Source organism: Danio rerio, chromosome 23, assembly GCF_052040795.2.
Source record: "Danio rerio strain M-AB ecotype USA chromosome 23, GRCz13ab, whole genome shotgun sequence".
Taxonomy (NCBI): Eukaryota; Metazoa; Chordata; class Actinopteri; order Cypriniformes; family Danionidae; genus Danio; species Danio rerio.
In genome coordinates this window covers 46927283-46955000 of record NC_141043.1, presented here as the reverse complement: position 1 = coordinate 46955000, position 27718 = coordinate 46927283, and the positions used below count along the sequence as shown (strand labels likewise).

At 40.4% G+C, this 27718-nt stretch overlaps 1 protein-coding gene and 1 long non-coding RNA gene across 4 annotated transcripts in view; one reads left to right on the top strand and one right to left on the bottom strand.

Moving 5' to 3' along the window:
- Positions 1–27224, top strand: part of ctnnbl1 (catenin, beta like 1) — a 96227-nt gene extending 69003 nt beyond the window's left edge. For 2 of the 3 annotated variants that reach the window (XM_087305400.1, NM_200866.1), the window contains exons 14-16: positions 13496–13633; positions 13713–13785; positions 26911–27224. In XM_087305400.1, coding sequence (XP_087161526.1) covers positions 13496–13633; positions 13713–13785; positions 26911–26999 — 300 coding nt within the window. In that variant the 3' untranslated portion in view covers positions 27000–27224. Of the gene's footprint in view, positions 1–13495; positions 13634–13712; positions 14017–14137; positions 18330–26910 lie in introns of those variants that run through there. The other variant, XR_015522727.1, reaches the window with a different exon arrangement.
- LOC147831389 (uncharacterized) lies at positions 3607–9644 on the bottom strand. The gene is made up of 2 exons (XR_015524107.1): positions 8430–9644; positions 3607–8356 (listed from the first exon to the last, which is right to left on the bottom strand). It is a non-coding gene; the product is annotated as an uncharacterized LOC147831389 (long non-coding RNA).
- Positions 27225–27718: the final 494 nt, after the last annotated feature.

The window sequence follows — 27718 nt, the reverse complement described above, 5'->3', positions numbered from 1 at the left end:
TGCTGTTTAGGAAATACGTTCAACAACATCTGGCCAATGAGATATGTGGATTTTGTCACATGACTGCATTTTGGTTCTTTTCAACTGGTTCGATCCAAAGCAATCAGTGTGGTGTGAAAACGACCCAAAGACGGCAGAAAAATACTACTATGTGTCATTTATTGCTCTTGGTCCGGACCAAATGAACTAAACCACAGATGTGAAAGCACCCTAAATAGGCATAAACATTAGGATGGAGTTATTGCTGCTTATAACTTTTGTAAGACTAATCAGTTTCTTAAATCTGTTTTATTATTGACCATGTTAATGCAAAGCGTTCGCATAATCTTGTCATGACAAGTTCTTTTTAATTAAATGTATTTTAATAGATATTTTCTTATTTTTCTTATTGTTATTTTTTTTACAATAATAGTAATATTTGTCTGTGTGTGCATATGATATATGATATTACATATGTTTTAAATAATTACTCTATTAGTCGTTTCAATTTGATTTATTAATATTATTATTGACCATGTTAATGCTAAGTATTTCCATAATTCCAAATATGATAATATTCCTAAAAAATATTTAATACAGTTGTTGTAATTCATATCTGTTAAAACTTTTATTATTATTATTATTATTATTATTATTATTATTATTATTATTATTATTATTATTATTATTATTATTAATCATCATAATAATAGTAGTCATAATATTAGTAGTAGTATTAGTTCAATTTATTTCATCCTTATTTCTGTAATGCTATTACAATGTAGACTGTGTCAAAGCAGCTTAACATAGAAGTTCTAGTAAACTAAAACTGTGTCAGTCCAGTTTTCAGAGTTTATTATTATTGTTATTATTATTATTATTAATCATTATATTAGTAGTCATATTATTATTATAAGCAGTAGTAGTAGTAATTTTTATGTATTGTGGTTAATAAATATTATAATAAGTTACTTTGATTGTATTTTATATCACTTTTAAAATGATATCACTAAATTATTCAAAGTATTTATTGTTTTGCTTAAGGATGCTAAAATGCATACTATGAAAATATGATTATATTACATTAATAGTTTAATATTATTATTATTTAGCAGATGATTTCATTCATAGCATTAATATTATTACCATTAAACTAAACCAAGATTGTGTAATTGTGATAATTATTTAAAAAAAAACAGATATTACTCACATTATTCCCATTACTATCAATATTAATATTTTTCATATTTATTCATTCATTCATTTTCCTTCGGCTTAGTCTCTTATTTGTCAGGTGTCACTACAGTGAAATGAACCTCCGACTATTCCAGCATATGTTTTACACAGTGGATTCCCTTCCAGCTGCAACCCAGTACTGGGAAACATCCATCCAAACTCAACACACACACAATCATACACTACAATCACCCATAGCGCATGTGCGTGGACTGTGGGGGGGGGGCCCCACGTCAACACGGGGAGAACATGCTAACTCCACAAAGAAATGCCAAATGACCCAGCCTGGACTCAAATCTGTGACCTTCTTGCTGTGAGGTGACAGTGCTGAGCCACGTATTTTTAATTACACACATATATATATATATATATATATATATATATATATATATATATATATATATATATATATATATATATATATATATATTTTTTTTTTTTTTTTTTTTTTTTTTTTTTTTCAACATTGTAATATTTAATTGTAATAGTTTGTATTAATTTAATTGGTGTGCACTGACAGTATTCCCACTGTTAATTACTGCCTGTTAATTGAATGTATCTTGGTTATTCTGTTGAGTGTGAATGCAGATGTTGGCACGACTCATTATATGAGGACTCATTAACACACAACTGAACTCGCAGGTGTGTGTTTCAAAGCTTTTTAGCGCCTCTCCCATCATGCCTCGTCCAATCAGAAGCGTAACTCTGTTATATAAGATGCGGGATCTCCGCCAGCATTAATGAACATGATGAAAGGCAGATGTTAATTGATGATAATTGGCAGGTTGGGATGGTTATTCCATATTGTGTTACAGTATTGCATTAGCCAACATTTGTGTGTGTGCGTGCGTGCGTGCGTGTGTGTGTGCGCGCGCAGCGTGTTGTGTTTGTTGTCTAGGCAGTTGTGGTGTGTGTCTGTCTGTCTGTGTGTGCAGCGTGTTGTGTTTGTTGGCTAGGCAGTGGTGTTGTGTGTCTGTGTGTGCACATGTATGATTATAGTGTGTGTGCGCTTGTGAGAAATGTGTGTGCCGGAGGGATATTGGCGTGTGTGTTGTGGATGTGATCTGGGCACTGATGTGAACTCCTGCAGGCTGTCTCTCATCCATCCTTATATGTGTGTGTGTGTGTTTAAGATGTTTTCAGGGATGTGTCAGGATTGACTGGCTGTGAAATATCTGTATGCTTCTTCTAAACACATTTTCTATGTTGTCGTTCAAAGGTTTGGCGTTTTTAAGATTAAAATTTCTCTATTTTAGTTCATTCTTAGAAGTGCTGATCACCATTTTTAGAGCTTTTTTTGTGTGTGCATATTTTGTGTGTGTGTGTGTGTGTGTGTGTGTGTGTGTGTGTGTGTGTGTGTGTCAGTGTGTTTCTGAGCGTGCCAGTCTATATGCATGTTTTTGATTGTCTATGTCTGTGGGTTTTTGTGTGTTTGCATGTGTGCATGTGTATCTATATGTACTGCATGTGTGTGTGTGTGTGTGTGTGTGTGTGTGTGTGTGTGTGTGTGTCAGTGTGTTTCTGAGCGTGCCAGTCTATATGCATGTTTTTGATTGTCTATGTCTGTGGGTTTTTGTGTGTTTGCATGTGTGCATGTGTATCTATATGTACTGCGTGTGTGTGTGTGTCTATTTGCATATGTTTGGCTGTATTTATGTGTGTGTGAGTTTGTGTCTATGTTTATATGAATACATGTATTTGAGTGTTTATTTCTCTTTTTTGGGTGCTTCGTCTATATGCACGTGTGTATACACTAACTGGCCACTTTATTAGGTACACCATACTGATACCGGGTCGGACTTTAGAACTGCCTTAATCCTTCGTGGCGTAGATTCAACAAGATACTGGAAACATTGCTTAGAGATTTTGCTCCATATTGACATGATAGCATCACACAGTTGCTGCAGATTTGTCAGCTGCACATCAAGGATGGGAATCTCCCGTTCCACCATATCCCAAAGGCGCACTATTGGATTGAGCTCTGGTGACTGTGGAGGCCATTTGAGTACAGTGAACTCATTGTCATGTTCAAGAAACCAGTCTGAGATGATTCAGGCTTTATGACATGCTGCGTTATCCTGCTGGAAGAAGCCATCAGAAGATGGAGACACTGTGGACATGGTTAGCAGCAATACTCAGGTAGGCTGTGGCGTTGACACGATGCTCAATTGGTACTAATGAACCCAAAGTGTGCCAAGAAAATCTCCCCCACACCATTACACCACCAGCACCAGCCTGAACCGCTGATACAAGGCAGGATGATCCATGCTTTCATGTTGTTGTTGCCAAATTCTGACCCGACCATCCGAATGTGTCAGCAGAAATGGAGACTCATCAGAGCAGTCAACGTTTCTCCAATCTTCTATTGTCCAGTTTTGGTGAGTCTGTGTGAATTGTAGCCTCAGTTTCCTGTTCTTAGCTGACAGGAGCGGCACCCGGTGTGGTCTTCTGCTGCTGTAGCCCATCCGCCTCAAGGTTGGATGTGTTGTGTGTTCAGAGATGCTCTTCTGCAGAGCTCGGTTGTAACCAGTGCTTATTTGAGTTACTGTTGCCTTTCTATCAGCTGGAACCAGTCTGGCCATTCTCCTCTGACCTCTGGCATCAACAAGGCATTTGTGCCCCCAAGAACTGCAGCTCACTGGATATTTTCTCTTCTCAGACCATTCTCTGTAAACCCTAGAGATGGTTGTTTGTGAAAATCCCAGTAGATCAGCAGTTTCTGAAATACCCGTCTGGCACCAACAACCATGCTACATTCAAAGTCACTTAAATCCCCTTTCTTTCCCATTCTAATGCTCACTTTGATCTGCAGCAGATCATCTTGACCATGTCTACATTCCTAAATTCATTGAGTTGCTGCCATGTGATTGGCTGATTAGAAATTTGTGTTAACGAGCAGTTAAACAGGTGTACCTAATAAAGTGGCCGGTGATTGTATATGTGTCTGTCTGTATGCATGTCTATAAAAGGATGTGTTTTTACACGTGTATACCTACCGTATGTGTGTGTGTGTGTGTGCACGTTTGTGCATGTCTATATGAAAGTGTGTGTCCGAGTGGGTCTGAGTGTGACTATATAAATGTGTGTGTGTGTGTTTGCCATCCACCTGATCTCTCTCTCTCTCTCTCTCCCTCCTCTGCATCTTCCTCAGAGCTCTATAAATCGTCTTTCAGAAGCAGTGACAGGAATATGAGTGTGGAAATGTCTGCTCTTGTTTCCTCTCTCTCCCTCCAGATGGATCCGCGTTCGCTCCGCTTCCTCGGGCTGCTATAAAAGTATATCACCCGTAGCGGAGCCCTTGTTTAAAAACGCCTCGGAGTGCTGTCAGCGCATGTGAACCTGTCTCGCCTGCTTTTACTGCCTAATGACAGCTACAAATTCTCAGCGAATTGCATTTCCTAAACACGGACCCCCATAAAAAACCCTCCGCCTTTTAGATCTGCTTTTTTTGTTTGCCGCAGAGTCATGGAAATCTCAAAAGCATCGGCGGAGGAAGTGCTGGCAGGGTGTGCTGGGATTAATTTAGTCTGCGCGCGTCCCGTGAGACTCAATCACAGGTCCCGGCGCCGCTTTGTTCTGCCTGTCATATTAACACCTGTGCCAGCCTGCGGTTCTCCAACAGGAAGTGACTAAAAATCACTCCGTTCTTTCCCCCGAGGTGATGCCGCTTGTTATTTGCAGTGATGTAATTGAGTTGCCGAAGGCTGTACCACTGTAACGAGCCTCCAATAACACATGCACGAGACTGAAATACAGCGCACAGCCATAATGAACGCCATGTTGGAGTGTCGACGTTCAAATCAATGTTATATTCGTTCTTAAAATATATGAAATGATTCAATAACACTGTAGTTTAAAGGGTCATGAAACACCAGAACACATGTTTTGAGCTGTTGACAGTCGTATATGTGTCCCACACTGCTAAAAACACTATTAGGACACCTATATTTCACTAAAAAGTGTAAATTGGTTGTTTTTGCGTTATTTCAAGCAAATTCGTACTTCCTGTTTGAAACTAATTTTTGAAGCTGCGTCACGGTCATGACATAATAGCGTGTATTCCAGCGTGCAGACTGGACGTCTGAGCCAGAGTGTGTCTTATTACGTCTTACAGTGTGCTGCATTAATGCATGAGTAAGGCTTGGTTCAAACCAATCAGCGCGCTCTATTGTGCAACTTCATTAATATTCATTACTGTCACAGTGTTTAGACGACAGAGACGCCACGTTGTGTTGGCAAAACAAGCGTGAAGTGTTGCTTTTATAGTTTGCTGCAGTGAAGTTTTGTTTTCATTTTCTCTCTGTGAGAGCTCAGCTGGAGTCACGTGTGGATTAACAGTGTACACGACGCTCGACAACAATAACTTACGTGTCTAAGGAGGATTATTGTTTACCTGAGAGCTGTTCTCATCTGCAAACGCTGAGATCCGGATTCGCTTGTAGTCTCCTCTTAATAAAGACGCGGCTCTAGTTGCTGGTGATTGTCCTGTCTCTACAGATTTGGTAAGTGAGTGACCAGTGCTCTTTGTTTATTCAGTTCGTATTTTATTCGTATCAAACAAACTATTGCACCAGTGTAAACAAGTTAGCACTAACAGTTACAACCAAACTATAACCTCGTGTTGGATTTTGTGACCGGAATAACACACGCGGCTTTCTGACGCTACCTGCCGTGTGCATCTAAGTTTCCGGGAAATGCTGAGGTTTTTTTTCTCTCATTCGCCGTGCGATATCAAACATTGCATGAAAAATACACGCTTAGAGCAGATCCCCGAATCAAATATCACGTTTGTCGGGAGGGACATTAATAAATTCCCTGAATGAAAGAGCCAAACTGCAGTTAAAGTCCACCATTTAATAACTTGGCAAATAATTCGACTACAGATGTCCATGTAAACACAGTCACATTGTCCGCTGTGGGTTGTGTGTTTTGACTCTGAAATTCAGCGCGCCCAAATAGACACTCCCACACCAAGCCGCTTTTCTTCCTCCGACACTCCCCCCTAAACAGAGCTGGACACGCCCACTTTTCTGACTTTTTCCAAAGTAGAGGTGTGAAAACACCCTGCTGAAACGAGGGGCTTTCATGGCCCTTTAAGTATCAATCTCACTATTAATACTGGTTTTATTGATCCTTGTGTATTGTTCAGATTGACTCCCCTTTGGTTATGTTGGTGCTGTTTTGGCTCCATTGACTTCCATTATAAGCACAATATTTGATTGCAAAGCTGTGATGGCTTATAATCACGCATTCTTAATTCTTGCTTTTCAGTCTTGGGAAGAGGCAAAATGTGTCATTTATACTGTTGATCATCAGTTGGCAGCAATAACCCTATAGACCTTTTTCATGGCTGCTGCATGGAGGGCATCATAGCGACCAGCGTCTTCCGGTAAAATGCTAGAAACTTCCGTTTACAGCGTGTACAACTGGTAATTTGCGCTCCGAAAATGGGTTTCAATAACATTTTTAATGGATGACAGAGTGTTTTTGTGACACACAACTTAGAAATGTGTCTGTTAAAGCCGCTATAATCTGTCACATGTGGTTCAAGCGCGTCAGAAATAGGAGAAAAACGTTCTCCTAGTTCACGGGTCTGCCGTCAGAAATACAGTGTGTGTGTGTGTTGCCGGCCTGTCAGCTGTTAGCTCAGCGGCTCTTTAAAGCCTGATTTATACTTCTGCGTCAGGTGACCGGCGTAACCCCCGGCGCATGCAACGCGCGTGGCTGTGCATTTATACTTCTGCGCGCTGTCTCTGTCGGTCTGCATTAACACTTCCTCTGTGTCGAGTTTCTTCTCTGCTTTTTTGCTTTTCCTGAACACTTCCGGGATGTACAAGTGGCTCAAAGTCGCTCATTTTGAGGCAGGAACCGGCGGACGTGCAACAACTTCAACTATGAGGTTAACAATCGGTCGTGCCATTCGCGCGGCTCTCGGTCCCGCCCAGACTCGTCAGCGCTTCCAAGCCGACCAATCACAGAGCTTACGCTACGCGTCGTTGCGACGTGTAGTTACATTTTTTTGAGAGGTGCACGTCAGCGACGGCCATGGCGAAGGGCTATGCGTCAGCGCCGTAGCATCAGCCTTAACACACACACACACACACACACACACACAGAGAGAGAGAGAGCAAACCAGAGTACTGGCATGAAACTTAACAGGTATGAAAGTTGTGCAATTTACAAAAATGAGCAATAAAAGTCTGTTATTGATCCTCTGCTGCTGATTTGCTGTTCATTCTAATGGCGAGCCGTTTGTGTTTTATTTCGTGTGTTGTATTCACCACGGTTTGTGTTTTTCTGTTATTCGAGATGACACTAGCCTATATTTTCACTTTGTCACAGTTATTAAATCAGTGTGTCAGTGGCACAGTACAGGCTGCGTGTGTGTTTCAAACATTTTGCTGAATGACATTAGTTTGGGCTGGTTATATATTTGAAATAAAGAGAAAATGTTGACTTTAGCGATGACGAGGCTTCATTTAAACTGCAGAAGATGCCGTCTGACAACGAGGGGAAAACGCCTCACAGCAGCTGTTTTCCATCCTATTAGATCGCATTTCTTTAAATGATCAGTCCAGGAGATGCTGCTGATGGACAACAGTATTAGTTCAAAGAGGATAAAAGCAGGTAAAATAGATTAAAACTATCACGCAAAGCTGTCCAAATGTGACTGTTTACACGCATCAGCTGCCGACCGGAAGTTCTTCGCATTCTCCTTGCGCATACACGCAAAGCATAATGGGTAATTTTGCGTTCCAGAAAAGGTCTATAGATAGGCCTGTGTTAAACAGTTTCTGTCTTTAATATGGAGTTCACTGACGTAAAACAGCAGATTATAGTGTGTGCAGAAATACACTTACTGTGACAGCTGAATGCTTATTTAGATTTTCTCAATCATATCAAGATAAGTGTGCAAATGCCTCTCTTACACACGGAGCATATTGCATATAAAAGCCAGATAGTTTAAAGTGACATTTAAAGGCAGGTTTACTAGGCAGGTTATAGCATACCTGTTAACTCTCCTGTTTTTCCCAAGATTCTCCCGTATTTTACTGTTCTATCCCGCTATCATCCCGTAAAGGTATTTTCCCGTATTTCTCCCGTATTTTCAGTCTTTCTCTTGTTACGACCTCAAAAATGTCTAGGGCTGAAGTCAAACATAAAAATTATAGAGAAAATAAATAAACGGTTAGCAGGTTTGATTTTTAAATGACCTTTAAGGTTCTTTAATTGTGAGAAGGTGGAAAAGGTTTGTATTTACAATAAACAAATAAATGAGCGCAAAAAAAAAGCTTCAGGGCTGAGCAAGGCCAAAATAACTAACAAAACATTTACTAACTCCACCCCGAAGATAACTTACCTACTGAATCAAAAATAAATGAAGAAAATAAATTACAAACACTGCCCTTACTCCTTAACTAAAAGAAAAAAACAGGAGAAAATCAGTGTCAAAGTAAATGGCGCTCAGCCCCTACGGCGCTCAGCTCACAGGTTTATCAAACGGTATTTGACAATCACAAAAAAATTGAAGGGGAGAGGAAAAATGGAGAGAACACCTTAATGTTCACAATTTATAAACAAACAGAAGCACTATGATATGTTTTCCACACGAACGCCACACTCTTAGAAAAACTCTCCGTCTCTCCCCCCCAGCGATCTGACTCCGTCGGTTCCTTTTCAAAAGATGCTGACTTCTCCCAGCACCAACCACAGCGCACGCACGCAGCACGTCCAATTAGGGCGGGGTAACCTGGAAACAGGAACGGGACAGGACGAGAGAGGGAAAAAGAGAGAGACACACAGCAGCACAGAAACAACCCAATACGCTCTTGCGTAACACTCTGAACAGCCGAGCGTCCCTATACGCAACCCATACCGCCGAACCACCAGGGGTCGCCCCTTGCTTTAAAACATGAGTCTTCTGTGCTTTCGCTTTGTTTAGGAATGAAAACTCTTATAAATAAATATTAAAAACGGCGCGATTCCATTTCCTATTGATTACAGGTGCCGTCGCCCATCCTATACAATCCTCAAAACAGTCATATAATGTTGCATGACTGTCAGCTGACGAGCTGCATAGTGATAAACAGATGCTGTTTCCCAAACGGATTCTGTACACACGATTTGAAGCGGAGAGAAAGTCTGGCTTTGGGGTGTGTGTTTAAACAGACATATACACATAATTAATAATAAAAACATATAAGGACGTCGATCTTAGCGGGATCCTAATCGTACTGCATATAATGTTTTCATCCTGTGCATTGATGTTGCATTGAGTGCATGCAGTATATTCAGGAGTCAAACCCATGACCTTGCAGTCTCCGCACAGGAAAGCTTACAGCTCTAATAGCAAAATGATGATCGGTTTAAAAAAGGAAACACCTTTGAGATGAAGGTCTGAGAGGTGAACTTGACCTTCATCCTGCTCCAAAAAAATCAAAAATCCCCTTTTAATGTTGAAAATCACCTCCTGTCCTCATTGCCTGAGATGTGGATGCAGATTTTGTTTTTGGGTTTGGTTGCAGCACATCTGAATGCTTTTTTTTTTTGTCCTGATGTAAACGTGACCGTGCTGGCGATCTGAGCTAATGTTTCTTCAGCAAGCCGTGACCGCTCGCTGGCGTTTCTGCAGCTCTCTTTCTTTTGTGTTGGCCAGGCTTTTCACACGCGCGCATGCCAGCGCTTTTATGCTCCGAAAGATTTCAATCCCCCGGAGAGCGGCCAGTGTCAATCGCCGCAATTATGCTGCTCAACAAATGCCACACGTCTTCGTCCCTTTAGATTTCGACTGCAGGTGCTCGGGACAAATCGGTGGAAATGCAGACTTTTAAAATCGATCTGAGAATCCAGTGTTATTATCCAGAGCCTGAGCATGCTGGAGATGCTGAACTGTTTACATCACTGCATGGGCTTTTATTTGGGAATCAGCATGCATTTATTTAGGCCCTCCTGTGAATTGTTTCCAGTTTTTAAAATCGTTCCCAAGTGATGTTGAACAGATTCAGGAAATTTTCACAGTATTTCCCATAATATTGTTTGTTCTAGAGAAAGTCTTATTTGTTTTATTTCGGCTAGAATAAATGTAGTTAAATTTTTTTTAAACACCATTTTAAGGGCAAAATTATTAGCCCCCTTAAGCTGTAGTTTTATATTAGTTTGTGATTGTCTCCAGAACAAATCACTGTTATACAATGACTTGCCTAATTACACCAACTTTACCCTAATTAACCTAGTTAAGCCTTTAAATGTCACTTTAAGCTGTATAGAAGTGTCTAGAAGAATATCTAGTCAAATATTAGTCTTGTAAGAGTAATTAATATGAAAGCAGTGACCGCTGCTGTTTACAAAAGAATATGTGTATTTGTTTTTTATCTTGACCTCTTGAAAGCAGCAGGACTGTGGGTGCATGATCGCTCTTTGTCCAGACATTTGTCTAGACATTTTAAAAACCTAACTTTTTAAAAATGTCAGTATTGATTGGTACCCAATTCCAGTATCGTGACAATCCTACAAGAATATATTTCTGACCAGTTAATGGTTTGTTAAATGCAAACAATCTACCTTTAAATTGTAAGGCTTGAAGCTTACGCTGCTATTCTGAACCATTAATCGGAAACGGAAAGCAGTTGAAGGATGGCGTGTTTAAATCCATTGTTTATCTGACTCCATTGTAATTAATCTGACTCCATTAAAGTTGTTATTATCATTGATAAAGAGAATCTCTGTCTTAAAGCAGGCAAAGTTGTTTATTACATTACATGTTTAAATATTTAGACAGTAGAATGAAACAAACTAACATAATGTATAAAGAAATTAGCTGTAATATGTGCACTGCTGAGCAACAAAGACAGTGGCTGTTTCTCAATATCAAGTACGCAAAGTTCGGACTTGTGTCCTTGGAAGTTCAGACTTGCCAAGTTCACACTTGGAAGAACGAACTCTCGAGGACGCAAGGACACAAGTCGGGTACTTTTTCAAATGGAACAGCAGTGTACTTTATCTTTACCTTAACGTCACTTACCTCACCATGGATTCATCAGTTTCACTGTACATTAACAATAAAATTATTTAATTAATATTATATTAATATTATAAATTACATTTTTGATTTAAGAAAATGTACACATTCATATAAATGTGAATTAAAATGAGTTATTATACACAGACACCTGTCTTTGATTATCAGATTTATTAAACTACAATGGTAATTATACACACAATAAGAAATAAAGATTACGTCAAGCAATTTGGTAATCAAAGACAAACAGTGTACAACACCGTAACATAAATAAAGACAATTATAAAAGGTAACAATAACAATGCCAAAATAATACAGCTGAGAACAAATAATAGATTTATAAGACCAAAAACTGTCCGTTAGATATTCCCAAGATGTATTAAATATCCTGTTTTAACTACAATGGAGAGATGAGATCCAGCGGTACGTCCGGGATGGCCTGGCCTAAGTAAAGCTGCTCTGGGGGGGAGCTGATGACGGAGCTCCCGCTGGCAGGCTGGGAGTCAGAGTCCGCATAAGCTGAGCCACATGGTTAAAGAAGCGCTATCGTTGTGAATAAACTGCCGATTCGAGTTTAAAACAACTACATTCTCGCCTGAAAAACTGTTAAAACTTTATTTTGTGACACAGTAAAAGAGCATTTTTAAAACCGTGCGGGTTTTCTCCTCCGCCATTAGCGCTTGCTGGTTACGCTGCAATGCATTCTGGGATACCTGAGCTTCGCAAGTTCGCACAAGTCACCTCTCGATGCATCCTTGGCCAAAGGCCAGAGCAAGTACACATCCGGGAATTTCATGTGTACTTGGAAAGATGTGAACTTTGAATTGGAACAGTACTTTGGCGACGGTTGATGACGTTTCACGAGGACACGAGAACGCAAGTACAGACAAGAACACATATTGAGAAACAGCCAGTGAAACTGCCTTTGTTAGCATATGAGGCTACGCACCAGTGTGCGGGAGATGCAGAGTAAAAGCCATTCTCCCAGATCAACAGGTACCTTTCCTTATTATACCCTGAGCAAAGCATTGTCAAACAAGAGTGAAAACCAACCCCCAAAACCAGCTGAACATGAGAGCAAAGTTGAGGAAATAAACTGGGGGAGAAGAACATTAACATACTCTCATCAGATCATGACTCAACAATAGTAAATATATTGTACATTGAAATACAATCAATCAATGTCTCTGTTGATTTCATCACTACAACGCTGAAGTCATAAACTGTCGAATGACACCAAACATGACACAGTTATATGAAGGAAGATCACGGGTAGAGCAATTGTGTATGGTGAAAAGCACATGGTTGTGTATCAGCACAGAGATGTGTATCGGAGCTGTGAGGAACTCTGCCTCACCAGGAGGACCCACCCATGCTTGGAATGTCACTGTAGTCCTTCATTAGCATAGAAGGAATAGTGTATAATATTTTCTCGGCTTACAAAATAAAGTGACCATAATAGTTGTACAACAGCTTAAATTAAAAAAGAAAAAGAAAATCACTATGTAAATCAATAATTATACCAGCCAATGCTCACGTTTTTCCCGGGAGTCTCCTGATTTCAGATCCATCTCCCGCCACCCTCCCGTTTTGTTATTTCTCTCAGGAAAACTCCCATATTTTACCCTGAACTGCAGCGTCCCCCACCTCAGGGCCTTTTGGTACCGTCTGTAACACCCGATCGCAGCCGCTGCCTGGTACATAGTCTGGTTCTATCAGACACCTCCCCCCCCCCCCTTGTCTCCCTGATTTTTAGAGACAAATGTTGGCAGGTATGTCAATAATGGATATAATCAGTTAGAAAATAATACTGTCATCATTTATTTCTAAAAGTCCACATGAACTGGAAGCTGTGAACATTTTTTATTATATTTTTTAGTTTTTAGTACTGCGAGCTGATTGGATGGAGTAAACTAGGCGTTTTATTTAGAAAGATGGGGGAAAGGGCTTGGGTAGAGTTATTACAACCTAACAGACTCCTCATGCTCACTATTACTGTTTGTCTTAAAACTAACAGCTGGAGGGGGCGTTGTTATGTATGTTAGCCACGCCCAACATCTCACACAGAATTGGAACTGAAAACAAACAGGAAGTGCATTTTCAGATTAAGATTCTAGATTACAAGGTCAAACTGTTTTTTTGTTTATTTTAATGACATGCACAGATGAATTATTCACCACAAAACTAGCAATGTGAGCTAACGAAATCAATATGGTTAGTTTTGAATTCATGTGGACTTTAAATATGCTCTCTGTACCTCAGGATATGGTGCGTCGCGGTGAGATCCTGGATGATGCGATGGATGATGAGTTTTACCTGCGGCGTCTGGACGCTGGACTCTTCGTTCTTCAGCTGCTCTGTTATATAATGGTGGAGATCTGTGCCGCTGGAGTTCCTCAGGTAGAGTACTGGCCACCTGCTTCATTTCACTCAGCTGAAGGCCAACACTTTTATACTGAACCGTGTGTTTTATCTGCAGTTACAGCAGAGAGTCCATCAGATCCTCAATCTCAGAGGGGGATCCGTCAAAGTAGTCCGGCATATAATGAGAGGTGAGAACATCCATGATGTGTTTCCATCTAAATATGCGAATTAGAGTTGTGCACGAAACCAGAATGCTGCAGGAAACATTTGCGAGTAAAGCAAGGCTTACAAGTCAAATGAGTCAAGTCGAGGTTTATTTATTTCTTTAAATTATTTATTTTCTTTTACTTTATTTATAGAAGTTTTTGTAAAAACATAACACCAAATAATGTGCATCATGTATATATGTTAACAAACTTGTCTCGGTGTTATTACCTTATACTAACTAGAACATGCACCAAAACACAAGCAAACATAACAGCAATTTCACAGCACCATCACAAAACAATAAAGACATTTTAGCCAGACTGATGGAATAAGAAACAAAATAGAATAACATGTAAAGAGGAAGTGGAGAGAAGAAAAAAAAAATTATTACTAGAAAAAAATATTACAGAAACATTAATAAACTATACATCTAAGGAAGGGGCCCCATGTTTTGTCATACACCTTTTGTTTGCTAAATCTAGAGAAGCGTAACCTTTCCAACTTGAGGGGAGAAACAAGTCGAGGTTTATGAGTCAAAGAGAACAAAAGCATCACCTCCTGATAAACTGGAGCAAATATCATTCATTCATTCATTCATCTTCTGCCGATTTTCCGGGGCTGCGGGGGCAGCAGTCTTAGGAGGAAACCCCAGACTTCCCTCTCCCCAGACACTTCCTCCAGCTCCTCCGGAGAGATCCCGAGGTGTTCCCAGGCCAACCGAGAGACATAGTCCCTCCAGCTTGTCCTTGGTCTTCCCCGAGGCCTCCTCCTGGTGGGACATGCCTGGAACACCTCCCTAGGTAGGCGTCCAGGAGGCATCTGAAACAGATGCCAGAGCCACCTCAGCTGACTTCTCTCGATGTGGAGGAGCAGCGGCTCTACTCCGAGCTCCTCCCGGGTGTCAGAGCTCCTCACCCTATCCATGAGAGTGCGCCCTGCCACCCTTTGAAGGAATCTCATTTCGGTCGCTTGTATCCGAGATCTTGTCCTTTCGGTCATGATCCAAAGCTCATGACCATAGGTGAGAGTAGGAACATAGACTGACCGGTAAATCGAGAGCTTTGCCTTTCGGCTTTGCTCCTTCTTCACCACAATGGACGGGTACACCGACCGCATTACTGATGCCGCTGCACCAATCAGCCTGTTAATCTCACGTTCCATCCTTCCCTCACTCGTGAACAAAACCCAGAGATTCTTAAACTCCTCTACCTGGGGTAAGGACTTTCCACCAACCTGGAGATGGCAAACCACCTTTTGCAAATATCAGAGAAATTTAGTTTAATGCCTTGGGATTTGCCACTGTGGTGTTTTTTTTTCTCTAATAAATGAGTTGCACCTCATAAGACGAAGATGAAACGCAATGAACGTGGTGAATGTGGTGTCTTTTGGAGGCGCGAGGCGCTCTTTGGGAGCGCAGACAGACGCTCAACACAGTTCTGGAGGGATTAATAATAGAATAATAGTAATACTGAAGCCCTGTGATGATAGACTGACAGCTGAGGTGTTTGAGAAATGACCAAAACAAGATTTCAGATGTTTTACAATGTGCTGGAAATGCTGGTTTATGCATTAATGCGTCCCATCATGCACATGTTTATCTGATCATCATCATCTGTGGAAAACTAAAGGCCCAGGCACACAGAGACGTTTTTTGCTCACGTTTTCTGTCGACGTTTAACGCCTTGTAACCAAATAAAGGGCGTCAATGTGATCGTGCACACCAACGCGCAAAACGCCAGGCACAAAAGCGTCATTCAAAAAAAACGCCTCATGCTCGTTTTTTTGTTTCCACCAATCAGATCGGCACTTTTGTTCACGTGCACGAAGCTGCTGAAGTTACTGTAAACAGCACTTGGAGGCGCTCAAGTGCAAAACTGTCAGTGCGAGCGCACATTGAAGAAGATGCCCAGAGGCGATATGAACGTGGAGCTGCTTATTGCTCTGGTGAACACTAATCATTTCTTCATCGCTAGAGCTGGAGCTGCTGCTTGAACCATCTATGCTTGTTTGAGTCACCAGTAACTTTATAAACAAACGTGCAAACTTCCTCTCCTCCTCTTCTTCTGTGTTATAACCGGGTGTCAGAAGCTTATAGTTGTGCAGCGCCATCTAACGTCAAAAGAGTGATTTAGCATACTCTTCAGCTTGACGCCAGTGAAAAGCGCTTGGGTTTAAACACTGAAAAACGTCTTGTAAAACGCTGACGATAAACGCAAAATCAAAACGTCCCGGTGTGTAGGAGCCTTAAGGCTACATTTGCACTGCAGATCTTGATTGTAAATTCAGATTTTGTGATTGTAAGTGATTTTATTTTATTTTTTATTTGTGATGACCGGCTTACATCATCTTTTAAAAGTGACTTGTATCCGATTGTCTGCACGGCCACAGGGCAAAGGTGCAATGACCAGAAAAAAAAAGAGCGGGCGCTGACTGACAGCTGATAATAAAGGAGCGCTCTTTACTCCATTCCTGTATTTAATCTGTTTGCAGGGTTTCATTTTTTAGATTACTTTTTGACGAGCTGTTTCACTATAGTTTATGACAGAAAGGTTCTCATTTGGCCATCTTTTAACCTAGGCCTTTTTAAACCTTTAGGCATCCTAATGTAATGTCCATGGCGTGATTTATGTTCATGATGTAGCTATGCACTAGTTTTATTTTAGTTTGCATTGGTTACGTGGCGGCTCTCTCGCTCTTAACATGCTTAAATACCTGCGCTATATGACAATATAAAAGCTGTTTAAGTCCTCGTGTGCGAGATTTAAGGTTTGGGACTCTGCTGAAGTCTGTTCTGAAATAAAAGTGTCAGGTTTATGCCGAGATCAGACTGCAGGATTTTCAAAGTCGTAGTGTCACAGATGTTTTCACACTGCATGACTATCTGGGCTAGTGTTTCGTTGCTGCTTTGTTTACACTGCAAGATGGATCGACGACAGGGGCTTTCACATTGCATGACTTTACAACTGTAAGAATTGCTGACAACTTCGCCCAAACTACATCTCACAGCCAAAAACACGTCGTATATTTTTTGTTATTAACGACATAATGAGAAAGAAGAATTTAAAGGAGGAGAATTAGTAATTTCTCCTCAACTTTCTTTTTTGACCCTGTTGTGACTCGGGTGCTCCTGTCAAACCTCCACTAGTTTTCCCCCCATTTCTTGAGTCCAATTATACCGAAAATGAGCGCTTTTAATTGCTCCCCCTACCTCCCGCTGGCCTGCAGGTACACACACACTAGTGAATGCTGCTCTTTCATTTTCTGTAGGCGATCGTCGATGTTATTTTCAGTGTAAACTCATTTCACACGGCATGATTTGAATCGCCGACAGCTCCAAATATTCGACTCATCGGCGATTCTCTCAGATGGCGTCTTTGATAGTTCACACTGTGTGATTGTCACTCATGTGCACGAGGAGCGATTTGCCTGTGAATTCAGGCATTTGTTGGCGATTTCTCAAAACCTTTCGGCGAGCCAGAATCGGGGCTAAAATCATAGAGTCTGAACTCGGCTTCAGTCTCATGAGTTTTTGATGCTGGAATTTTTTTGGTAAATTTTATTTAATTGTAGTTTGTGCAGTTTTTCTGATCAGATAAAAAGTTACTCACATTTTTTTCTGCACATTTTCACTTAGTATTTTTTTGTGTGTTTTATATTTTATGAAAAATACAGTACATATACTGTACATTTTGATATAACAGAGACCTTGAGTGGATTTTAAAACCTTGAATTTTCCAAACCTTGAAACCGGTTATCGTCGCATGCCTCGTCACAATAATATCTTATCACAATAATATATTGCGGGAATGCAATAGGATTGCCACCCCTGCTCCTCATATAGTCTGAAAGTGTGCTTTTGTCCTGAACACTGAGTCTGGTGAGGTCAGTGTGAACAGGTGGATGGATGGATGAAGACTCCTCAGACGTTTATCAGTCTTTAGTGTTTTAGATAAGTTCACTCAGCAATAAGTGCAGTATCAGGAGGATTGCTTTCTGCAGGCCAGGAGCTCATGAAGGGTTTCTCTTCACTCTTTCCCTCTTTCTTTTTCCTCCATGCGCTCTCTCTCTTTCTCTTGAGTGATGTTACTCATTGGCTTCGCCCACTCTTCAGCCCACAGCACCTTGATTAAGTCTTGACAGCTCTCTCTCTTTCTCTCTTTTTGCTCTCTCACATGCTCTTTCTTCTCTCTCAAACTTGTGCTCTCTCTTTTACTTTTATTTTGCTTTTAATCTTTTTTCTCTCTGTTTGTCTTTCCCTTTTGATTGATTATTGTTATCATTATAGATTCATGCATGATCTTTTGTCTTTCAAAACAACCTGATGGTTAAAACGATTTTTGAAAATTGTTGAAAATACATCATATTTGACTAGATAGTTTTCAAGACACTTGTACGCAGCTTAAAGTGACATTAAAGGCTAATTAACTAGATTGATTAGGTTAAAGAACAGAACAGAGCATTTTCACGCACCCGCAGTGTTTCCAACAACACAGAAAAAAAAACAAAAAAAAAAGAACAAAATAAATAATATTAGGGATGCTCTGATCTAGATATTTGCAGCCGATACAGAGTACCGATTCCTTGTCATTGTGATCGGCCGATATCGAGTACCGATTCTGATGCTTCAAGCTTTATAATGCATTGAGCACATTTTTCCTATAAGTTGGCTGAAGTGAAGTTTTCTCCTTACCTAAGAGAATAAATGAAGAATGTTGCATATAATCCCTTAAACACATCTCTTATAACCATTAAGGGCCTACTCACATTATGCCATCCGTACCGTGCCCAGGCCTGTTTCCCGGATCGTTTGAGACGTGTGAGTGCGCTGAATCGGGCTCAAGCACGGTTCACTTGGCCGGCCCTAGCCCGGTTGGAAGAGGTGTGCCTGAGCCCGGTTCACTTGGGCTTTCACACACGCTTGTGTGCGAGTGCAATACACGCCAAAGCCCGAAACTGAAAGCGAGACGTGACTTTTAAGGGACTTTTTCATATGGATTTATAAATCATTCTTACTGTTCAGTGAACGCAAACTGCCGTAGTTTATTAAAGACGAGAACTCCTCACAGCATGACAGCTGACCTCCTCATTTCTCCAGCGCGAGAGCTTTATGATTGTTTATGAGCGCCAAAAGTGGCGAATCTGTTCGGCGAAATATCTGACTGCGTGTCCCCGCATCCCTAAGAACTGTTTGGCGAAATATTTAACTGCATATCAAACGACTCAAACGATATAACTAGAGAAATCTCCACTGTGCTGCTGAGTGAGAGAGCGCTTCTCACTGAACAGCCCAGCAGCGATGACGTAAGCGTGCCGAGGCCCGATATGGTGTGAGCGCCGGCCGTCGGGGGAGACGGCAGGGGGGGCAAGCGTGCTTTGGCCCGGTTCGAGGCAACTGTACATAGTGTGAGTACGGCCAAAGTGTGGACATGTCATGGTCAGAAGGAGCTTTACAGAAAATAATAGACAACTTTTTCTAAAAATGGTAGGAAATAATTAACAATAAAATTTAGAAACCCTGCAAATGATGGAAGAATTCAACATGTCTTAATCAAGAAAAGGTTTGGAGCGCATTGCTATTTTAGTAAAAGGAAATAGCCCTATGAGCTACTCTTTATGTTCGGTCTTAATGAATAGTCCTGCCCTAGATATTTTTCACTTAAAAGACAAATTTAGATTGCAAAAGTTTCTCAAGTGCACATACCTGAGACAACCACATTTTAAAGAAGGGCACCTGAGGAGATGACCACAATAAAAGTATACATTTCTTTGCCGGATAGACCAAAATTAAAAACAGATGTTTGGTGTGGGAGTCCAACACATTCTCTACTCCACCATATAACACATACAATTCTAGAGAAAAACTGAATTATATCTGAAAGAGTCCTTGTAGAAAATGATGTATTTTCTTCCAAAAAGAGATGATTTTGTCACAATACCAGAAACAGTGAAGGAATGTCCCTTTGCGACTGAATCCTTTTCAAGGATCTACTTTAATTCCATCGCTCAAAATTTTTTCATTTGATTCATTTTTTTAACTGTCCTACCAAAAAATAGATTGAATTGCATTTCTTAACTCCTAATGTCGCTAGTTAACACACTAAATGCATTTTATTTTCAACACATCCCATAATTTCCACTTTTTGGATACCCTTTGCAAAGGATACCTAGCACGACAGCAGGGTACCAAAAAGCGGAGCTAGACACGCAGCTGGAAGCACTCTTCAATACACAGCCGAGACATAACACAGTAATAATATATACATATAATAACAAGCCCTGGTCGACCTGAGCTCAAACAAACCTTGCCGTCTTGATGAACAGTCACAAAGCCAAGAGGAACAAAATCTGCTGTGTCCTGTTGTTGTTTTAACAAATTTTCTTCAGGGAGCTCGCGATCTCGTCTATATTTGAAATTATGAACTTCTTGAGCTGATGATAATAACGTGTGTGTGATTATTCAAGTGTCTCCGTCATCTGATCCTTTCAGAAAGAAAAAGACAAACGCGAGAGTGAAGCGCTAATAAACAAAGAAGAAGCCAGAAAAACTAAGCAGCGAATGATTCTTTCAGCAACCTAAACCATGAACAAACTGCCATGTTTAACTAGTCATCACCTTTTGGATTATTATCAACTTGGGAATGATGGAATTACTTTCTAACAGAAGTCACATGAGCTGCTGAAATATAAAGATACAGATGAGAGGTTTGCTCTGACTCTGGGCTATATTTCGTGTTGTTTTTGAACCCAAATAAGGACTAAATGTATGCTGTGTGTAGTTTTACTGTAATTAATAACGTATCGAAGACTGTAAGGGTCTGTATGTGTTTATATATGTTGCATTTATTTATTTAATATAATAGCAGACGTTACAGTAGGCTATTACGCACTGTCATTGTTCTGCAGTTATAATCAAATCATGTTCATAGAAAAGTTATGTTCAAGTAATAAACATTTATACAGTACACAAGTATTTATGTGTATAAAGCATCTGTTTTGTGAAGTGCTTCTCATATGATATGTGAACGACCCGTACAGCTTTACTGTAGACATTTCCTCGAGTGAGAATGACGTCGACTTAAACTCTGTCATACACCACGCCCAGTTTTTACACCATTGGTTCCCTTTTGGCAGTGAAAACACTAGCCTGATAAAGGTGACCCATACCGTACTGTACTATACCACTCAGTGGAAACGGGCCATATCACTCCTCCTTTTCAGACCAGCATGTCCATGAGTCTACAAAGTGGTCTCCATGATGTGAAATCCCAGAAATGTGAAATGGGTCCATTGGTGTAATCCATTTGTGAATCTCTGGGCAGTGCTTTGGCAGGTTTGCCAGTGGTCAATGATGGTCTGCTGTGTGTTGGACCTCCATATCTCTCTGAGCGGCTGAAGGAGTGTGATCTCTCTCTCTCTCTCTCAGCAGCTGCTCTGTGCCTCTGCGACGGCTCTGAGAAATTGAAATTTTCACCTGCCCTCTGCAGCAGCTGTGCCCGTGTCAGACCTGCGTCCGAGTGCCAGGCTCGCTGCCCGCAGGTCTCACACTCCTGCAAATGTGCTTACGCCGCATTAAACGCAATCACAGGGAAATGAAAACAAATGTTACACCACAAATTAGACGGGTTGTGTTTGTTCTGCAGTTTTACTGTCGGCGATGCTCGTTTGCCTGATGGACATGTTGCCCTGTGTATCTTTCTGCACTGGAGGAACATTGCGTGAACTATCTATTGTTCTTTCACTGACTATTTATTTGTGTTTCTGATCGTTGTTCTATTGTCCTGCCGTTACTTCCATATATCCATCGTTCACTAACTAACATTCTATGAATGTTTCATCACTCTATTTATCCATTCAACTTTCATTTCATCCATCCATCATTTTTTCCATTTCACCAATTATTATTTATATTGTTTCATCCATATATCTGTCCATCCATCCATCCATCCATCCATCCATCCATCCATCCATCTATCCATCCATTTGTTCTATTTTTCTGTCATTATATCCATCCATCATTATTTTTATCATTCCATCCATTTTTTCATCCATTGTTGTCATTCTGACCTTCTAAAAACCTATCCATCCATCTTTCTGTTGTTCCATCCATTTATCCATCCATTGTCATTCTCTCTTGCATTCTGTCCTTCCATAGACTCCTCTGTCCATCCATTCATCCATCCTTCTTTCTATTGTTCCATCCATTTATCTATCAGTCTTCTTTTTATCTTTCAATTCATTCATCCATTGTTTATCATTTAGCCATTAATTGTTTAGAAATGCATTGTTGCATCCATCCATCCATCCATCCATCTTATTTTATTGTTATGTCATTTCATCCATCCATGTATTGCTCTATAAGCCAGTCAATCCATCCATCTATTCATATTATTGCTCTATTGGTCCATCCATATAATGCTCTATTAGTCTGCCCATCCATTTATCCATCTATTGCTCCTTCCATCCATCCATATAGTATTCTATTGGTCCATCTATTTGTATATTGGTCTATCAGTCCATACATCTAACCATCTATATATTGCTCTTTTGGTTCATTCATCCATATATTCCTCTATTAGTCCACCCACCCATCTATACATTGCTCTATTAGTCCGTCCACTCATCAATATATTGCTCTATTGGTCCATTCATCCATAATTTGCTCTATTAGTCCATCCACCCCTTTATATATTGCTCTATTGGTTCATCCATCCATCTATATATTGCTCTATTAGTCTGCCCATCCATCCATGCATTCATCCATATATTGCTCCCTCCGTTCATCCATACATAGCTCTATTGGTCTGTCTGTTTATATATTGGTCTATTAGTTCAATCATTCATATATTCTTCTATTAGTCCATCCACCCATCTATATATTGCTCTATTAGTCTGCCCATCCATCCATCCATCCATCCATCCATCCATATAGTGCTTTACTGGTCCATCTATTTATATATTGGTCTATAAATCCATCCATCGCTCTATTGGTCTATCCATTTATACACTGGTCTATTAGTCCATCCATCTAACCATCTATATAATGCTATATTGGTCTGCCCATCCATCCATCCATCCATCCATTTATTGCTCCTTCCTTTCATCCATATATTGCTCTTGCTCAATCTAATTATATATTGGTCTATTAGTTCATTCATCCATATATTCTTCTATTAGTCCATCCACCCATCTATATATTGCTCTATTAGTCTCCCCATCCAACCATCCATTGCTCTATTACTCTTTCATCCATCCATATAGTGGTTTATTAGTCCATCTATTAATATATTGGTCTATTAGTTCATTTATCCATATATTCTTCTATTAGTCCATCCACCCATCTATATATTGCTCTATTAGTCTCCCCATCCAACCATCCATTGCTCTATTACTTATTCATCCATCCATATAGTGGTTTATTAGTCCATCTATTAATATATTGGTCTATAAATCCATCCATCCGTCCATCCATATAGTTCTTTATTGGTCCATCTATTTATATATTGGTCTATGCATCCATCCATATATCCATCCATTTATATATTGGTCTATTAGTCCATCTATCTAACCATCTAAATATTGCTCTATTGGTCTATCTATCCATCCATCCATCGCTCTGTTGGACCATCCACCCATATTGCTTTTAGTCTATTCATCCATCATTTAATCCATATTTTGCTCTGTTGGTCCATCTGTCCGTCTGTTTATCTAGTCATTCATTCGTTGCTCTGTTGGTTCATCCATCCATCTCTTTCATCCAATGTTGTTTTTGTCACACCTGTCATTGGCTGGTTAGTTTTTTTTATTTATGATTCTTTTATTCTATCCTGCTATCTGAATATTATATAGTTTCATCATCCTATTATTAAATCTCGCTAGTTAATTTCATTCCTGTAGATGTCTGTCACCTTGGTAGAAATCACTTTGTGCGGGGAGGTTTTCATTTGCGGTGTTTGCCGGCGACTGTGTTTTTACTGTGGAAATTGGGAAATGAAACCGCCTACAGACGCCTCTATGCTCTCCAAGGCCACATTTGAGTCATACGGAGTGTGTCATTCTGTTACGTGCGTGACCTTGAGCTGTGTGAACTGGTGTCAGTGGGAAGCTGAAGTTTCCAGCATCTCGGAGCTCATAATGGATAATCCTCCTCAAATCATCCAGCATGCAGACTCCCCCAATCCTCCCTCTGTGTTATTTCAGCCGCTGTCTCCAGCCCTCGGGCTTGTGTTTCACTCTGCCACTTTGTGCCATTTTTTTCCCCCTTTAAAAAACCTTATTGATTTATTTATTTATTTCTCATTGGGTTTGATCCTCTGTCCCAGGGCTTGAGCAGGGCTTAGAAACTAATCCGAGAGCATGTCTACCTTTACACGCTTGCCGCTTGCTGTGTACTCTTCCAAAAACCTTCTGTTAAAGTCAGCATGAAATCAAAATGGACCCTTTTTACTTTTTTGTTAACACACATTGCTGCTCTTACTGTAAAAGGTTGTTATTTTAAAGGTACATGTTCATTAGGGCTGCAACGTATTGGGGAAAAACCTATATTATAATAATAATACATTTGATTTAAAGGGGCCTTTCTGGCAACTCAAGGACACCATACAATAAAACAAGAGCTATAAAACAACGAGGAATAATATAAAAGTATACACAACAATAGTGCAGATACAATTAAGTATTAAAAGCCATCCTAAATAAGCGAGTTATTGCATTATTCTGTTTTGTCTGTGATGTATATAGCGGCATGAATAAAATTTCACACCATGATTTTCAAAGTCGTCGTGTGTCAGATGTTTTCCCACTGCATGTCTATCTGGGCTAGTGTTTCGTCGCTGCTTTGTTTACACTGCAAGATGGATCGACAACAGAGGCTTTCACATTGCATAACTTTACAATAGGAAGAATCACCGACAACTTCATCCAAACTACATTATTTAAAAGTCTACATTTCACTTACTATGTATGTGGGACTGAAAACGCAAGCATATTTGTTTTTTACATGTTTTTTACAGCAGATGGCGCTCTAAGCTAGTTTTTAACTGCAGATGACGCTCTAGGCTAGTTTTCAACAGCAGACAGCGCTCTAGGCTGGTTTTTAACTGCAGATGACACTCTAGACTAGTTTTCAACAGCAGACGGCGCTCTAGGCTATTTTTCAGCAGCAGATGTTGCTCTAGGCTAGTTTTTAACTGCAGATGACACTCTAGATTAGTTTTCAACAGCAGACGGCACTCTAGGCTAGTTTTCAACAGCAGATGGCGCTCTAGGCTAGTTTTCAACTGCAGATGACGCTCTAGGCTAGTTTTCAACAGCAGACGGCGCTCTAGGCTAGTTTTTAACAGCAGATGGCGCTCTAGGCTAGTTTGCAACAGCAGACGGTGCTCTAGGCTAGTTTTTAACAGCAGATGTTGCTCTAAGCTAGTTTTCAACAGCAGACGGCGCTCTAGGCTAGTTTTTAATAGCAGACTGCGCTCTAGGCTAGTTTACAACAGCACATGGCGCTCTAGGTTAGTTTTGTACTGCAGATTGTGATCTACGCTAGTTTTTTTTACAGAAGATGGTGCTCTAGGCTAGTTTACAACAGCAGATGGCACTCTAGGCTAGTTTACAACAGCAGACGGAGCTCTAGGCTAGTTTTTGATTTCAGATGTTGCTCTTGGTTAGTTTTCAACAGCAGACGACGCTCTAGGCTAGTTTACAACAGCAGATGGCTCTCTAGGCTAGTTTACAACAGCAGATGGTGCTCTAGGCTAGTTTTAACTTCAGATGTTGCTCTAGGTTAGTTTTCAACAGCAGATGGCGTTCTAGGTTAGTTTTTAACAGCAGACGACGCTCTAGGCTAGTTTACAACAGCAGATGGCTCTCTAGGCTAGTTTACAACAGCAGATGGTGCTCTAGGCTAGTTTTAACTTCAGATGTTGCTCTAGGTTAGTTTTCAACAGCAGACAACGCTCTAGGTTAGTTTTCAACAGCAGATGGCGCTCTAGGTTAGTTTTCAACAGCAGACGGCGCTCTAGGTTAGTTTTCAACAGCAGATGGCGCTCTAGGTTAGTTTTCAACAGCAGACGGCGCTCTAGGTTAGTTTTCAACAGCAGATGGCGCTCTAGGTTAGTTTTCAACAGCAGACGGTGCTCTAGGCTATTATTTAACAGCAGGAGGCGCTTTAGTTTAAATAGAATAGTGATGCATTTTAAAATCCCCAAATCAACGCAGAATCGATTTCTCAAAAGAGACTCTTTGCCAGTGCTCTAACAGGCTTATAAGATGTGATGCATAAATCTTTTATAATGAATTCAGAAATATTCCACAATAATGTTTGATTGATTGGTGAAATCTCATTCTGCATTTTCAAAGTGGCCATGAAGCAGTGTTGTTCGCCAGCAGTGATGTAAAACCTGGCTCAAAATGTCCTCAAGCATTTTCTCTGATCTCAGTGCAGATGCTAATGTCATTCCAGAGCTTTAGTGGAAGAGATTTCCAGGTAAATCAATAAGATCCTCTCAAGCTCAATCTGTGTAAATTGCAGAAGTGTTGTAAATGTCCTCGATCTCTTTGCTCCAGAGCAGTCATAAAAGTCAGGTTCTAAGCATATGTTGCCTTTATTGTAACGTCTGTGACCCTTTTGAGTTCTCGGGCAGCGTTCCAGCTCGCTGCAGGTTACAAGAAACTGGAGTGTCCCGAAATAGCCAGACCTCAATCACACAACGGCAGATTTGATCAGACTGAGGGACACGCTCTCAAAGCCACACATCAAACAGCTCTTAAAGCTATTTGCCCGTTCAAAGATGGCGCTACTAAAATCCCTGCACCTCAAACCCTGGACTGCAGACTTCAGCTTTTCTAAAGCCTCCTTTTTCGGCTCATACGTGGAGGAGGAGGAGGACTGAAAATAGACTCTGGTGGGCAGTCGAGGGATGTGTGACAAATTTTTTCAAAACACTTTCAGGCATACAAATTCTCTCTTTGATTTTTATTTATTTTTATTTTTTTCCGGATTAAAGTATGCCGCCTTTCCTTTGAGACGGCATTAGGAAGGCTTTCTTGGCAGGGCTTCTTGGTGTTCATGAAATTCATCCAAATGACTAAACACCCTGTTTCTCGTTTTTCAGAATATGCAGAGAACATTGGCGACGGCAAGAGCGAGGAGTTTAAGGAAAGCGAGCAGAAGAGGATTATGGAACTACTTGAAAACTTCTAAAAACCCAGTTGGAGTTGGGCGTAGGTTTTTTCTGCGTTTCTGCTGATGACTAGATGTCTAAAAACCATCCAGTCTTCATCCAGAATGTAGGAAAGCATTAAATATAACGTGGCTGATTCTGCGAGATTTCACCCTACACATTTTATTTGTTGTTTTTTTAATGATAGATATTTTGTGTCTGTACAACTTCAGTTTTCTTGTAATTAAAGTCTGTGCGTTTCTTTACTCGCTGCCGTTTTGTTTACGAGAAACTGTTGGTCGCTCTACACAAGACTTAATGTCTCATTAGAGCAATTCAGACGCTGAACAACTCGTGTGCAGGAGCATCATTTAGGAAAATGTTGCGTTTACGACTCTCCTGCATTCCTGCAGACAGCTGATTAAGCAGAGGCTTGTGTCTTTTTTTATCTTTTCAGCCTTTTGTTTATCATCTCATCATTCAGGTCCCTTTATATGGATTCAGGCTCCAGGATTCACTTTCTAAACCTGCTCGTTTTTTTTCCCTCTTGCTGCTGCTGCTTGGATTGTGTGTCAAAGACGCCATTGTGTCGCTGACAGTGTCATATATTAGCACAAGTCTAATTCGGTTTGTTATATTTTAGTATTAGTAAGAAATGTGTCACCACTGCCATTTCTGACTTAATTAAATACTTCTTAATAGACGAGCAGAAATTCTCGAGGTGAATTCTCACGTTCTCACTTTTCAGCAGCTTTAGTTC